General features: G+C 56.6%; 1 protein-coding gene across 1 annotated transcript in view; it reads left to right on the top strand.

The window, feature by feature from the left end:
• Positions 1-15,752, top strand: part of SDK2 (sidekick cell adhesion molecule 2) — a 266,290-nt gene that overhangs the window by 175,560 nt on the left and 74,978 nt on the right. The window contains 8 exon segments of the mRNA XM_045489616.1: positions 3,855-3,966; positions 5,608-5,798; positions 5,966-6,049; positions 8,134-8,328; positions 9,532-9,648; positions 11,248-11,379; positions 11,382-11,414; positions 12,342-12,444. Of these exon segments, the coding sequence (XP_045345572.1) occupies positions 3,855-3,966; positions 5,608-5,798; positions 5,966-6,049; positions 8,134-8,328; positions 9,532-9,648; positions 11,248-11,379; positions 11,382-11,414; positions 12,342-12,444 (967 nt within the window).

Below are 15,752 nucleotides of genomic sequence, written 5' to 3'. Positions count from 1 at the left end.
GGGGGGAAGGGAGCGGCTTACCTCCCTGCCCCCCACCCCCACCCCCACGCACTTGACCCGTGGCCCAGGTGAGTCATGTGGTCCTCGAACTTCCGTCTTCCTCACCTGTAACGTGATGCCTGTGGCAACGTGTAATTGGAAGATTAAGTGAGGCGCCTCGGGGAGAAGGCATCACAGTGATGTCCCTCACTGTGACTATTATCAAAATCAGCCAGGGCCCCTGGGTGGCTCAGTGGGTCAAATGTCCACCTTCAGCTCGGGTCATGATTTCACGGTTTGTGAGTTTCAGCCCCACGTCAGGCTCTGTGCTGACAGCTTGGAGCCTGGAACCTGCTGCGGATTCTGTGTCTCCCTCTCTCTCTCTGCCCCTCCCCTGCTTGCACTCTGTCTCTCCCTCTCTCTCAAAAGTAAATACAATTTAGAAGAAAAAACAAATCAGCCAGGGGCAGCAGGACCCAGCCCCAACCCCGGGTCCAATCCGCATCAGGCACTCACGCGGGAGACACCCCTCCTCCTTGCTCTGGTTTGCATGTGATTTTTCCTGGCTTGACCTTTGGGCTCCGTTCACCCCAGAGTATGGGTCCAATGAGGCAGATGTCCTGCATTCCGTCCCCAGCCACAGCCAGCCGTCCTCCTCACCCTAGGTGGTCATCTGAAGAGCTGCTTAGCCAGGAGCTGACAGTACAGGCCCCCCAGCCGTGAGCACCTGTCGGCAGGATGTGTCCTGCCTGGGACAAGTCCGTGCCACGCAGGGCCATCTTGACGTCCCCAGTCCACCCCAAGCTGTCCTCTGCTTTCACATCACCCCAAGAGCCTCCCTCTCCAAACAGGAGGCTGGTGAGGTCAGAGGGGAGCCAGGAAACAGGGGGGAGCGGGGAGGGGCAGAGGGCATTGGCTTGTCCATTTCAGGATCCAGAGACAGGGAGAGAGCCATGTGAGCACCATGTGGGAGGCAGGTGCCAGAGAAGAGGTCACCAGAGCCAAATGTCCAGAGCAGTGGAAGAGAATCAGTGGAGAAAAGGGGATTTGCAACCAGGGGGTCGCCGGTGACAGGGGAAGGCGAGTGCATGCAGGGGGCTTGGGGGAGAGGGGACAGGGATGCCGGTGGCAGCCAGGACCTCGTGGTGCTCCGAGGTATGTTCAGACAACTGCTGGCAGAGCTGATGGCAGCCAAGAGGGAGAGTTGTTTCCTTCTGTGCCCGAGTGAGGACTGAGCCGACTGAGCCAGAGAGATGATTTGGGGAGTGGCTAACGGCCTGGGTTTACAGCCTCGGAGACCCGGTCCCCGTTCCTGGTTTTGTCCCTTGTTAGCAACTGCCATTGGGAAGTAAACTGCCTCACTGCTTTGGCCTCCTCCGTTTGTCTCTGCTTTCTCATCTGTAAATTGTGGGATGACGATAATGACCCACCTCCGGTGGCCCTTGTGATGAGCATCCATCCCATGCACTTTAATCCGATAAATGTCTAAGCATCGACCTGAGATCCTTCCAGACCATGCCCTGCATGAGGACAGACCCCTGCCTGTCTCGCTCAGTGGGGAGTCCCCGGTGCCCGGCACAGTCCGGCGTGGACTGAGCCCTCACCCAGAAAAGAGCTGTTGAGTGAGGGGCCGAACTCACATAACCCTGAGACACATTCATTTTTATCCCCATTGTGTCACTGAGAAAATCAAGATCTGGCTGAGGACCCTCCCCACGCCAGGATGCCTGGGGCAGAACAAGGTTTCAGACCAAGTCTTCCTGACCCCCCAGGACCTCGGTGTGACCTCCAGGGTCCCCGGATAGGTGTCAGTCTCCCCTCCACCCCTCCCAAAGCCGACGAGTTGGCCCTGAGGCCCTGGGGTGGCCCTCATATTTTTAAACTCCGAGGGCTCTGTTTACCTGGCTCCGCAGTGGGGCACCCCTCTTGGGCTCTAACTGTCTCCTCCTCTTGCCCCATTAATCTGCGCCGTGGTACCTGTGCGCCCCAGCATGTAATAAACAACTTAGAGCACACTTTTATGGATTCAGCTATATCAGCAGCTTTCAATCCGATCGCTCTTTATGGCACCTACATGAGGCTTTTATATTGTTGCAATTATTTTCCTTTATATGCTTCCTTTCTTCCCCCTTCATTTTACTTTATTTTTTACATTTTATTCCCTTTCCCAGCAAAGCCTGGAGTCCAGGCAGGAAAACCTGCCCAGGGCTGATCAGGGTGGCCGAGGGCCAACCAGGGTGGCCCAGAGCGACAGCGGGGCTGTGACCTGTTCTCCCCGTCCTGTCACTGTCCCCCCCCCCCAGGGCTGGGGGTGTCATTATAGTCTGCAACCTCCAGAGTCTCCTGGAAAGGAGCCAACTGGATGGATTTTTCGTGAGAGAGAAAGCCCTCTGTGTTTGAACTTTCAGGAGCCCTGGCACAGGTGCACAGAGAGTACTTGAGTTTCTGTCAGCATTGGGCCAGTGCTGGCCCACAGAGATAAGAGCCTGGCCACTTCCTAAAGAACTCAAAAGATAGAAAAGGCAAAGCTGTTAGACGAGTTTGAGGTATCGTTTCGTTTGGTGTTTGTAGAGCCCACTCGTGACACGTTCTCTTTCATTTCAATCATTGTCCCCAAAGTTGTGCTCGGATAGCTCTGGACCCGTTCATGCCTTCCCCTGTCAAATACACGTGAGGCCCCTACTACGCGTCAGACATCGCTCTTGTCCCAGAAAGTAAGCATGGGCAAGACTGGGTTAGCTCGGGCTGCTGTAACCCGTTACCAGACCTGCGGCTTCAGCACAGGCAGTTTGGGAAGTCCAAGATCAAGGTACCAGCACGGCTGGGTTTTGCTGAGGCCTCTCTTCCGGCCTTGCACACAGCCGCCTTCTCGCCGTGTCCTCACGTGGCCAAGACAGAGCTCTGACGTCTCTTTCCCTCCCGATCAGGGTGCCAGCCCTGTTGCATTAAGGCCCCACCCTTACGGCCTCCTGGAACCCCGTCTACTGGAGACCCCGTCTCCAAATACAGTCGCATGGGGGTTAGGGCTTCAACGTACGATCTGGAGGGGACAGAATTCGGTCCAAAGCAACGATCCATGAGATCCCCACCTCACGGAATGTATTCGCTTCCTCGGGATGCTATAACAAAGTACTGTAAACTGGGGAGGGGGCGGTTATAACACCAGAAATGTCCCCTCACAGGTTTTAGAGGCCAGAAGTGTCGGCAGGCCTGTGCCCTCCCTGAAGGCTGGAGGGGAGGATCCTTTCCTGCCTCTCAGCTTCTGGTGATAGTCCTCTGCACTCCTCGCCTCGGAGACACCTCGCTGCAGGCTCTGCCTCGAGGTCACCTGGCCTTCTCTTCTGTGTCTGTGTGTCTGTGTCTAAATTTCACTCCTCTTCTAAGGACAAGCCCTATTGGGCGTAAGGCCCACCCTGATACAGAAGGACCTCATCCTAACTTGATCACGTCTGCAAAGACTCTGTTTCCCAATAAGGTCACGTTCACAGCTGCCGCGGACTTGAATGTGGGGGGATTACTATCCGGCCCAGTACAGGGAGTTTGCGTTCAGGTAGAAGACGTGACAAGTGGCGATGTAAGCCAACAAGATAAATGTGGGTGGAGGGAAGGATTTTGAAGGCAAAAACAGGACAAGGGGAGAAGGGGGAAGGTCTTGGCGGTCTCCAGTGGGCGCTCCCTGGACACTGAAGAGAGGAGCAGGAGGGGTAAGAGGGTCCCTGGGGGCATGTCTGCAGGTTCGGCCGTGGCACTGCCCCGTGGTCACCCGCTCTGCTACATAAGGACAAAAGTCTTCCGTGGCATGAGCCTCTAATGGGGGCCGGGCAGAGATAGGATTTCCGACCCGTGTTTCCGGCTAACACCTGACCTCTCTCCAGATGTCGGGGGACCTGCAGACCCCATCGCCCCAACCATCATCATTCCTCCCAAGAACACCAGCGTGGTGGCCGGGACCTCGGAGGTGACCATGGAGTGCGTGGCCAACGCCAGGTGGGTAGCGAATTCCCCCTACTCCCCTTCGCCCTTAACTGCAGCCGGTGCACCTGACCTGTGGGCTCCAAGGGGACCAGTTCAGGTAGGCCCGGAAGTGTCACATGAGGACCCCATGAAAGGAGATGGGGCCTTTGTCCTGGAGGAGGGGCGACGTGTGGACGTGCTGGCTACTTCCAGAGGGTTGTTGGGTATGAGCCGGGCGGGCTCGTTGTCCGTGGCCCAAAAGGAGAGACCGAGGCCCGAATGGAAGCTATGGGGCAGCATATCTCAGCCCCGAATACTGAGGCCCCGTCTGTGGCCCTGAGAGCGACCCGGAAGGGACAGGTGACCTCCCTGCCACTCAGGCACGTGTGACAGGCATGCTGGGCTAAGAGACGGCTCGCATGACGGATTTGGCAGACCTGGTGTTGGGCACAATCGCAGCCCCCCTCTAGCCGTGCACGGCCCTCACTCCTCTCGCACAGGAAACAGTTAAATAATGACTGCGCCTCATCACGTGTGGCCACAGTGCTGTGCCTTCCCACGCGATTGCCTTTCCTCCAACAACCGCCCGACAGAGCTGTCGCTACCCCGCAGGCCGGAGAGGGCAAGCGACCTGCCTGAGACCACCCAGCTGGCCAACAGCAAGGTTGCCATACCACAGGCCACCCCCGCGGGGCCCAGGGCCATGCTCGGGGCCTCAGTCTCCTCAACTGTAAAATGGGAAGGATTTGAGCACCCACCTCCCCGGGGAGCATGTGGGTAGAGTGCTGGACCCAGCCTGACCCGACACCTCTTAAGTGCTCCAGAAAGATGCTCCGAGGTGATGGGTGGGGAGTCAGACCAGCGACCCCGAGGTCACATCCAGTTGAAGATTCCCGGAGAGCCGCGTTCCTAAGCATAGGCTCCCGGGGACCCAGGTTTTCCGCAAGGGCGGGAAAGGCTGCGGGATGCAGAGGAACTCGCTAAGGACACGGAGAACGCCTATAAGAGCCTGCCCAACGTCACTGGAGCCAGCGTTGCCCAGACCCGCTCCATCACAGGACCCTTTGCTGCGGGACCCCGCTGCACACCCCGTGGGGTTGGCACAGACCCCTCCAGGATCCGCCAGGCGCTAAACGGGAGAGCAGGCCACACCCAATCTCAGGGGGCTTTGGGGGGCCAGGGTCGGTGAGGAGGGTGCCCGATTCGCCCTCTGTCTAACTCAGGAGGTGGGTATGTCCGTCTGCCTGCCTTTCTCCCTCCAAACCTTGGGGGATTCTCTCTCATTCGTCTTTGTCATGTTGCCCGGCGTTCTGGCCGCTCCTGCCCGCCGGCTTCTGTTTGGACGGGGCGCAGCACAAGGGGGGCAGAGGAGCAAGACGCGCGGCGTGGGGTGCAGGGTGCTGCTCCTGCACTCGGGAGCCCCGTGTCCCCGGTGGGTGCCGGGCTGAGCTAATCCACCTGCATTACAGCGTCCCCATGACCGCAACCCCGGGGGGCACAGGTGCCCCCATTTCACAGACAAGGAAACCGAGGTCCAGAGCGCTGAAGGGCTTGCACCTCTAGGAAGCGGCAGGGGCTGGGGCCCCGGGCTGGCACTCCCGCGCACCCCTGCCCTGGCCCTCAGGTTTCTGGAAGCCCCTATGGCTGAGAACCTGCCTCCCTCACCGCCTCCAGGCCCCTGATCAAGCTGCACATCATCTGGAAGAAAGATGGGGTGCCGCTGTCGGGGGGCATCAGCGACTACAACCGCCGGCTTACCATCCCGGGCCCCACGGGCAGTGACGCCGGCTACTACGAGTGCGAGGCCGCCCTGCGCAGCAGCAGCATCCCGTCTGTCGTCCGTGGAGCCTACTTGTCTGTGCTGGGTGAGCTGGGGCAGGGCTGCTGGGGCTCCCCGCCCAGGGCTAGGGGCATGGCTGGGCGTCCCGAGCAGTGGCTGTATCCTACGGGCAGTATGGCTGGGTGACCGGAGCAGGGCCTGTATCAAAAGGAGCATGGCTCTGAGCCCCTCCTCTGGTCCCTCCTCCTGCAGAACCTCCCCAGTTTGTCAAGGAGCCAGACAGACACATCACAGCAGAGATGGAGAAAGTGATGGACATTCCCTGTCGGGCCAAAGGTAACACAGCGGCATGGTCAGCAGGGAACAAGGACCCCCGTGCCCAGACCCTCAGCCTTTCCTGTCCCTGTCGCAAACTTTTCTAAATTCCACTTCCTTCTCCAGGCATCGTCACTGAGCAGAGAGTTAGTCTGGCTGTGAGCAGACGCTCCAGGAAACAAACAGGCCAAATTACCATAATCTCAGGACTGGAAATCAACCCACGTTACCCTAACTTGAGGGTTACAAATGAATCCAAATTACCGTAATTTCAGGATAGGTGACAGACCGAAATTGCCCGTAATTTCAGAGTTGGAGACAATGTCAGAACTGTTAGAACGTGTGGGTGCGTTTCGCCTGAGATGGGTCTCATGAGCTCCGCCTGGTTTCTGGTCCATTTTGCTCCATTTTCTCCCCTACTCTTTTCTACTTAACCCCCCTAGTCAGAGCTCCTGAAGAATTTCCACTCTTCCCATCCCCAGCCTCCCTCTTTCTGGCCCGGCTGAGCTACAAGGCAGCCCCAAAACCGGGGTGGCATCCGGGGTGATCGGATGGTAGGAGAGGGCGTCCACCATGGCACACGGTGTCATTTTGAGCAAAGAGGCAGAACGTAGCTCAGGCAAGGAGAGTCGCAGCGGAGGGAGGGAGGAAGGACTCCCCTTCTGAGCCCGCGCGAGGGTTCACCCAACAGACATTTTCGGAGGGTTTTCCACGTGCCAATACTGCTCTTGGGCTGGGGAGATACAGAATGAACCCAACAGCCAGCCAAATCCTTGCTCTTACGAAACTTAACGTTCTTCGAAGGAAGGCAGACCAACCCATGAGCAAATAAAGATACTTTATTTCATTTCATCGAAAATGTCATGGGTTGTGAGATGCCCCATTATTTTATGTGCCACTAAGAAAGAAAAAAGACTACCAATGAAATGATGATGTGCTTTCGATAGGAAGACGCCTTTGTCTCGGAGATGTTACCACGAGAAAGAATGTGTGTGCCCCATGGAAAGGATGAAATGCAGCGTCATAGAATGTCAGGGTTGAAAAACAGCTGGGAAGGAGAAGCAAGCAGGTGTAGGGGGCTTGGGGCCACGAGTGCTCCTTCGGATGGAGGGTGGGAGCTCACCTGGGGAAGTCACATTTGAGCTGGGACCCAGAGGGAGAGAGGGGAGGCTGGGGATACGTGCGAGAAGACCATGCCAGGCCCAGGGGTGTGTGGCTTGGGCAAGGCTGAGAGACGGGGAGCCCCTGTTCACCTCCCTGTGCAGACCAGGTAGCAGAGGGCTCCCGAGAAGCACCAGCCTCCTCTGTGTGCTGCTCGACACGGGACTCTGCAGTCATGTGGGCTTGGGAAACGAACCCCCGTTGGAGGTTCCCAAAATACATAAAAGTCTCTGCTAAATTAAATTGCAGTTAGGGCACCTGGGTGGCTCGGTCGGGTAAGCATCCAGCTTCAGCTCAGGTCACGATCTCACAGTTCATGGGTTTGAGCCCCACGTCCGGCTCTGTGCTGACGGCTCAGAGCCCGGAGCCTGCTTCGGATTCTCTGTCTCCCTCTCTCTCTGCCCCTCCCCTGCTCACGCTCTGTCTGTCTCTCTCTCAAAAATAAATAAGCATTAAAAAAAATTAATTCCAGTTAAAAATTAATTTATGGGGCGTCTGGGTGGCTCAGTAGGTTGAGCGTCCCAGCTCTTAATTTCGGCTCAGGTCATGATTCCAGAGTCATGGGATCGAGCCCCTCATCGGGCTCCACGCTGTGCATGGAGCCTGCTTAAGATTCTGTCTCTCCCTCTTCCTCTGCCCCTCCCCTGCTCTCGCTCTCTTTCTTAAAAAAAATTTTTTTTTGATTCATTTGTCCCATCCACCATTTCCAAGCGAAACTAACCCAGCTAAATTTTCTCGGAACCCCTGCTCTTATAAGAACTTGAGAAATGCCACCCCGAGAACATCCTTCACCTCCTCCAAGACCATTAGCGGCCCCTCTAAGAAGGTTCTAGGGAGCAGGACACACAGGGACACCCTCCCCATGCAGACTTCCAGGCACCCCTCAGAGGCAGGAGGGAAGGAGCCCGGAGGTGGGCTGACTGTGGGCCCGCATGTCCCCCTAGGTGTGCCACCGCCCTCCATCACCTGGTACAAGGATGCGGCCGTGGTGGAGGTGGGGAGGCTGAACCGATTCCGGCAGCGCGGCGACGGGGGCCTGCAGATCAGCGGGCTGGTGCCCGACGACACCGGCATGTTCCAGTGCTTTGCCCGCAACGCGGCCGGCGAGGTGCAGACCTCTACCTACCTGGCTGTCACCAGTAAGTTGGGCCTCTGCTGTCCTGCCCCGGAGTCCCTCCCGCTCCCAGGATGCAGCCTTCCTCCAAGCCAGCAGCCTCTCGAGAAGAGATGCTGCATTTTGCAGAGCTAGGATTCCAGAAAACTCAGCAGCGGGGCGGCCCTAGCCGGTTGCACCCACTGCTCTCCCAGCCCGGGTCTGGCGCTCCAGGACCCTGAGCCGCGGAGGGGTTCGCGGGCTCTTGGAGAGAAGCGTCTGTGAGGCCACGTCTTGCTCTGGCCTCGCGGCTGCCCCTGGCCTCCTAGACAGGGCTGAAGCCACCCCGTCCCCACTGAGAAGACTCGCTTACTTCTCCAGAGAGACCCAGGACTTTCATCTCAGTCCCTCCTTCAAACCTTTTGCCCTCTTGGAGTCTCTTGGCGGGGAGCATAGCTCTCCCGCCCTCTTCACGGAGCTGCGTTCGCAGCCAATGCCACATGAGTGGCCACACCGTCGATGGCACGTGCAAAATGCCGCTGGGTTCCTTGTCTCAGCAGCAAGAGGATGTGTGGTCTCGGGCCTCCCGGAGTCCCTCGGGGGAGGCCCTCAGTCCCACAGAGGTCCCCCCGAACAGGGCGGCCGTGGGGCAGAGGGCCAGCTGGGTTCGCCCCAAAACGGCACTGGGGACAGAAAGGCTGCCGTCTCGCTTCTTGCTTCCGAGGAGTGTGGGCGAAGCCGGCGCTGGTCCGTATCCAAGCTCTGCTCCCATGCACGTCTGCCCCTGAGGGCCGGGCCAGGGAAGGCCAGCGCAAAGCAAGAACGCTGTGCTGCATCTTGAAGAACCACAGCTCGACCGGGCTGTGGACTCTCCAGGGCCAGGCCTCGTGCAAAGTGGGCAGTGTTCTCCTATTGGCCATAACCGTTTTTTCTGTCAGGAACCCAGAGCCTCGATGTCCTGTTCAGTGAAGAAGGCATCATGGCGGGTGTGAGCCGCCCTCGGGGGTCCTCCCTTTTCCCCCAGATGGAGGCCGAAGAATCAAGGCAGAAGGCTGGTGTAGCCCGGGTCCTGCCACAGGGCCGGTGGTGCAGGGAGCCCCGGAGGGCCTTCCGGGCTTTTCTCCGGTGCTGGGGTCCCATCGGGACACCTGCGTCCTTCTTGGTGGCAGGGCAGGATGAGCACCTGGCCCTCTAGCCGTGGGGGCTCCTCTGGGATGTAGCTGAGAGGCTCCACTGTCTCCTTTTGCAGGCATCGCCCCCAACATCACCAGGGGCCCCTTGGACAGCACAGTGATCGATGGCATGTCAGTCGTGCTGGCTTGCGAGACTTCGGGAGCGCCCCGGCCGGCCATCACTTGGCAGAAAGGTAGATGGGACTGATCTCCTTTGGAGGGTGTGGCCGTGTGACAGCTAGGGCAGTCCTCAGAGCTCAGTTCTGGAGACAGCCGGGTCGGGTTCCCTATGTACAGTTGTGAAGGTCGTGCACTGCACACCCCCAGGGGCGGGGCGTCTTTCACACCACAGTATGCACCACGTGCCGCCCCGCTGGGCTCAAGGCCCGGCTCTGCAGCTCCAGAGACCTGTGACCTTGGGTGAATCATTTAATCACTCCGAGCCTCAGGGTCCCCGTCTGTAAACTGAGGACAATGGGACCATATACCTTGGGTCAGCGTGAGGACGAAACAAGAGCCAGCACTGTGCCTCGGCAGTGGGGAAGCCCAGTGAATGGCCGCTGTTTGACGGTCCGTATTACGGTGGTGGCCGTCCTTGCAAGTGGGAGACCATCCCTGCCCCCACGGCAGCACGGAGGGCTCCCGACACCCGAGCCAGCGAAGCTCAGGCGGTCCCGCCCTCGGTGGCTCCTCCGCGGCTCTGGTTCCACACCTCGCCTTCCCAGCTCTCCCTGTGTGCACACACTTGTGCGTGCACCTGCAGTCACTCCCTCGCACCTCCCAAGTCTGCGTGGAGGAAGCTTCTCCCTAGGACTCACCTGCCCCCCTCCCCCGGGCCTCCCCACGCCGCCCCCCGCGGCTCAATTTCTCCACCTCCTTATATACAAGAAAACCTGCCCCTTCGTTCTGCTTGTCACCTGTCGCCCCGCGAAGGCCCAGGCTTCGGTTGGGCCCGCCGCTGTCTTCCTGGGGCCCAGGCCAAGACTGACACATGTCAGCTGCTCAATAAATATTTGTGGGGTGAGTGGAGGCACAGCCAGGCGCGGGTATAGACACAAATAAACACGCTCACCCGACCCGCTCACTGGTTCAGCATTCCTGCCCGTGGGTGCAAAGGGAGACACACCCACAGGCTTGCACATGAAGATACCCCTCTGCACGGACAGGTGGGATTGTCTTTAAAATAGATACAGTTTCGGGCTCATCTCCCAGCCTCACCCCCAGGCACCAGGCCTCCCCAGGTCCCACCGCAGAGGGAGGTCTGGCCCACCCTGTCCCTGTCCACCCCTCCCCCCGGCTCCTTACTGCTCCCCCCGCCCCCAGCCGCCCATCACTTCCCTCCGCTCCCCTGAAGGTGACTCTCCAGAAGCATCCTGCCGCAGGATGCCCGTCACCACCTTGTCAGAGCTGTCTGCCCCCTCCCCCCCCCCCCCCAGCCCGGGTGCCAGCTGTCTCCGAGAGCTGTGCCTGGCTGCTCCAGGAGACCGTCCCTGGCCTCCTCCGGCGAAGGGCAGACGGCGCGGTGGTTGGAAAGAGAGACGCCAGGAGACCCGGGCTCTGTGACCGAGCGCCCTCGTGCCTGTCACCACGTCAGAAACCCCCCTGGGCCTCCACCCCCACCCCAGCCCTGCCCCCACCTCCGCGGCCCTCCCAGTCTTTCTAAAGCTGGGGGCCTGCCCGAGACCACCTGCCCGGAGCCGCCGGGGAGAGGGCTCGTGCCGTGTCAGAGCGCCGGGGGCTGCGTGGACGCGCACAGCCGGCCGCACCCCGAGCCCACCCTGTGTCGCCCTCAGGGGAGCGCATCCTGGCCAGCGGCTCCGTCCAGCTGCCTCGATTCACGCTGCTGGAGTCGGGCAGCCTGCTCGTCAGCCCCACGCGCATCTCCGACGCCGGGACCTACACCTGCTTGGCCACCAACTCTCGGGGGTCGACGAAGCCTCGGCCGACCTGGTCGTGTGGGGTGAGTGTGCACAGTGCCTTCACACGTCCGTGCGTGCGTGTGTGCCGAGCACAGTGTCCCCCTGCCGGCACCTCCACACCTGCACGTCGGTCCCGCCAGGGGTGCATCTTCCGAGAGAAGGGCTCGGACGAATGAATGACTGCAGAGGGAAGGCCGGGCTTCTGCAGAGGGAAGGGCTCTCGCCGCACGTGGCCGAGTGAGAACAGAGAGGCGGTGGGCAGCTGTCTTCAACATTAGGGCAGCAGTCAGCACCCCCGTTGCGTAAAGGGCCAGAGAGTAACTATTTTGGGCTGCGTGGGCCGGACGGCCTCTGTCCCGACTCCTCGACTGACTTTCCTGTTTCAGCAAGGAAGCAGCCAGAGGGCACGGCTGTGTTCCGATGCTAGTGGCTTTGGTAGCCAAAGAGGCTACCGGCCGGACTCGGCCCCCGACCGTAGTGTTCTGAGCCCCGCTTTAAGGAAGCGAATCAAGCCCCTTGTGCGGTCAGATTGCACCACTGGGGATCCACGCCCAAGACAGACATGCCTGTGGGCCACCTGGGGAGGCTGAACACCCATGGGCTCGCATGCCGTGCAGCAGGGGATGCTGTTTTTATGCTGGCTAGACCACCGATGTGCTGGGACCATGGGCCCCCGATCACCCTCAGATTTCCGTTTGTGTATCCCTCACGCGGGTTCGTGGGGGCAGGATTAAACGAGCCCCCGCCATGAACGTGGCTTTCAAAAATTCAAGTACCACGGAGGCACATGGTTCCCTTAACGCTCTGGGACATCGGCCGTGGTAAACCTGTCCACGCGCGGGGCCTGCCTCCGCCTACCCGTCGAACTCAGCCACTCGGGCTCGGTTTACCCGAAAGTGCCCTTCCCACACACCTGCATCTCACCTGTTACCCCCTTCTCACCACCCTGTCTCCCTGCCCTCTTTCAGCCCGGACCCGCATCACCAAGCCTCCCCAGGACCAGAGTGTCATCAAGGGCACCCAGGCCTCCATGGTGTGCGGAGTGACCCATGACCCCCGAGTGACCGTCAGGTACTCCCTCTGCTGTGACCCCATGGAGGCAAAAGGGGAGGGCAGCTTGTGACCAATATCACTGCCAAAGCAGGGGGCAGCGAGGCTGGAAGGGGCCGGCCACTGACGCCACTCGGGAGTCCTGGCCCCCACGGCTCTGGAGGCAGCTGCATCCTGGGGCGCCATCTGGTGGCCATTGGGCATATGACAAGTCTAACAGCCACACCAAATGCCCCCCCCCCCCCCCCCCCCCCCCCCCCCCCCCGCCACCGCCAGAAGCCAAGGTTGCCTGTAAGGGTTCCTAGACTTTTTTTTTTTTTTTAATTTTTTTTTCAATATATGAAGTTTATTGTCAAATTGGTTTCCATACAACACCCAGTGCTCATCCCAAAAGGTGCCCTCCTCAATACCCATCACCCACCCTCCCCTCCCTCCCACAGGGTTCCTAGACTTTTAGACACACATCCATCCTCGGCCAATCCACTGCGGGCCTCCAGTTTGAGAAACACCTCCTCGAACATTAAACATTGATATTTAGGGCAGTCGTCATGTGTTGCCGGCACAAACACAAGCAGTGAGCCTTGAAATCACAGAGATGTAGTTAATATGTTGTCAACACATGATTCAGAATATGCTTATTCCTGGGATTATTCAATTTTTGTAGAAAATAAATATATCAACCATAAAAATGTTCTCCAAGAGAACCCACATGTTCCTCCCCATAGAATACCGCTGTGAGTCTCAGTTCTATACATAAGTAGCTATAATTTTAGCACCCATTAATTGAAAATTTTTATAATAAAAAAAACTATGGTTAATTCAGTAACACTTTAAAATAAGTTGGCGTTTTATTTATTAAAATGTCATCTATTATTTGGAAAATACTTGCATATTTTATTCATTCTCTAGATGATTCTTTTTTTTTAAGTTTATTTATGAGAGAGAGAGCACAAGTGGGGAAGAGGCAAAGAGAGAGAGGGAGACACAGAATCTGAAGCGGGGTCCAGGCTCCGAGCTGTCAGCACAGAGCCCGATGCAGGGCTTGAACTCATGAACTGTGAGATCATGACCTGAGCCAAAGTCAGACACTTAACCGGCTGAGCCACCCGGGCGCCCCCATTCTCCAGACAGTCCTTCATTGACAAAGGGATTCGTGGATCTCTTGCAATATAGCCGCAGGCCCACCTTCCAAGGACCTCCAGGGACCCACAGGTGGAAAACTGTGTTCTGATGCGCTGGAGGGGTCCTCGCCTCAGGATGGAATTCTCCATGTAGCGCAGTTTTTTCTAGATGGGAAGAGAGAGAACAGAACTGGTCCCTCGGCATTTGCAGCCTGTGCCCAAAGTCACCCCTCATCTCCCACCCCTTCCTTGGACTTGAAAACCCTGTCCCAGCTTCAGGGAACACACCATGGGGCTCCCTGACCAGACAGGCTAGGAAGGACCCGAGCAACCAAATCAAAAAAAGTGGCGGAACGGTTTCCAGAACAGTCTCAAGAGAGAACTCTTCCGTTTGGTATCCAAGGCCAGATCTAGACCCACTCTGAGAAATCGAGTCGGGCAACATGACTACTAATCCGTATTTCTGTTGGCCTTTTTTCTTACTGCATGGCTAATAGATATCCTGTATAGAAGGAAAATGTAGAAAATGCAGATAAGCCCCAAAAACTGGGGAGGGAGAGAGAGAGAAAAAAAAAAAGAAGGAAAAAAGTAAGTTTACCTGTTTCTCTCAGAGATAGTAATATTTGGGTGTCATTTGTAAAAACCTGGAAACACAATTCCTTAGTCTGTTTCCAGGTTTTTACAAATGACACCCAAATATTACTATTTGGTAAGAACCTTAAGAACCTATTGTGACTCTCCTTCCCTGTCGATGAATATTTTCATATAAAGTGCATTACATGATTCTTCACATGTCCATTGTGTGGCTGTAATGGAATTTATGTTACCAATTCCCTAATGCTGGATATTTGGATTGTTTTTCAATTTTTTGCTGATATTAAGAAACATAACGATCCACATCCTTGTAATTATTTTTGCACGGCTTTGATTTCCTGAGGACTAATTTTTTTTAATTTGTTTAATGGTTATTTATTTTTGAGAGAGAGAGAGAGACAGAGTGTGAGTGGGGGAGGGGCAGAGGGAGAGGGAGACGCAGAATCGGAAGCAGGCTCCGGGCTCCGAGCTGTCAGCACAGACCCTGACGCAGGGCTTGAACTCATGAACTGCAACATCATGACCTGAGCCGAAGTCACATGCTTAACTGACTGAGCCACCCGTGCACCCGCTAGTACGGGATTATTTTTATTTATTACTATTTTTTTACATATACTTTTTTAAAAGTTTTTTTTACTGTTTAATTATTTTTGAGAAAGAGAGAGACAGAGACAGAGACAGAGACAGAGTGCAAGCAGGGGAGGGGCAGAGAGAGAGGGAGACGCAGAATCGGAAGCAGGCTCCAGGCTCCGAGCTGTCAGCACAGAGCCCGACACGGGGCTCGAATCCACGGACTGTGAGATCATGACCTGAGCTGAAGTCGGACACTCAACCGACTGAGCCACCCAGGCGCCCCCTATCTAATATCATTGAAAATCACTCGTCGAAATTGTTTAATAGCCAGCTATATAATAACAGATAATTTTGAAAAATTTATACCCTGAGTTAAATGAACCCACTGGTTGTTTTTTTTTTCCTTTCTTTCTTTCTTTCTTCCTTCCTTTCTCCCTTCCTTCCTTCCTTTCTCCCTTCCTTCCTTCCTTTCTCCCTTCCTTCCTTTCCTTCCTCCCTTCCTTCCTTCCTTTCTTCCTTCCTTTTTTTCTTCCTTCCTTTCTTCCTTCCTCCTTTCCTTCCTTCTTTTCTCCCTTCCTTCCTTCCTTTCCTCCTTTCTTCCTTCCTTCCTTTCTTTCTCCCTTCCTCCCTCCCTTCCTTCCTTTCTTCCCTTCTTTCTTTCTTCCTTCCCTCTTTCTTTCTTTCTTCTTTACTCTTTCCTTCCTTCCTTCCTTCCTTTCCTCCTTCTTTCTTCCTTCCTTCCTTTCTCCCTTCCTTCCTTCCTTTCTTTCTTCCTTCCTTTCTTTCTCCCTTCCTTCCTTCCTTTCTTCCTTACTTCCTTTCTTCCTTTCTTTCTTCCTTCCTTCCTTCTTTCCTTCCTTCCTTTCTCCCTTCCTTCCTTTCTCCCTCCCTTCCTTCCTTCCTTTCTTCCTTCCTTCCTTTCTTTCTCCCTTCCTTTCTTTCTTTCTTTCTTTCTTCCTTCCTTCTTTCCTTCCTTCCTTCCTTCCTTTCCTCTTTCTTTCTTTCTTTCTTCCTTCCTTCTTTCCTTCCTTCCTTCCTTCC

Source organism: Leopardus geoffroyi, chromosome E1 (genome assembly GCF_018350155.1).
Source record: "Leopardus geoffroyi isolate Oge1 chromosome E1, O.geoffroyi_Oge1_pat1.0, whole genome shotgun sequence".
Taxonomy (NCBI): Eukaryota; Metazoa; Chordata; class Mammalia; order Carnivora; family Felidae; genus Leopardus; species Leopardus geoffroyi.
Note: the sequence above shows the minus strand (reverse complement) of the source record. Positions and strands in the feature narration are given on the sequence as shown.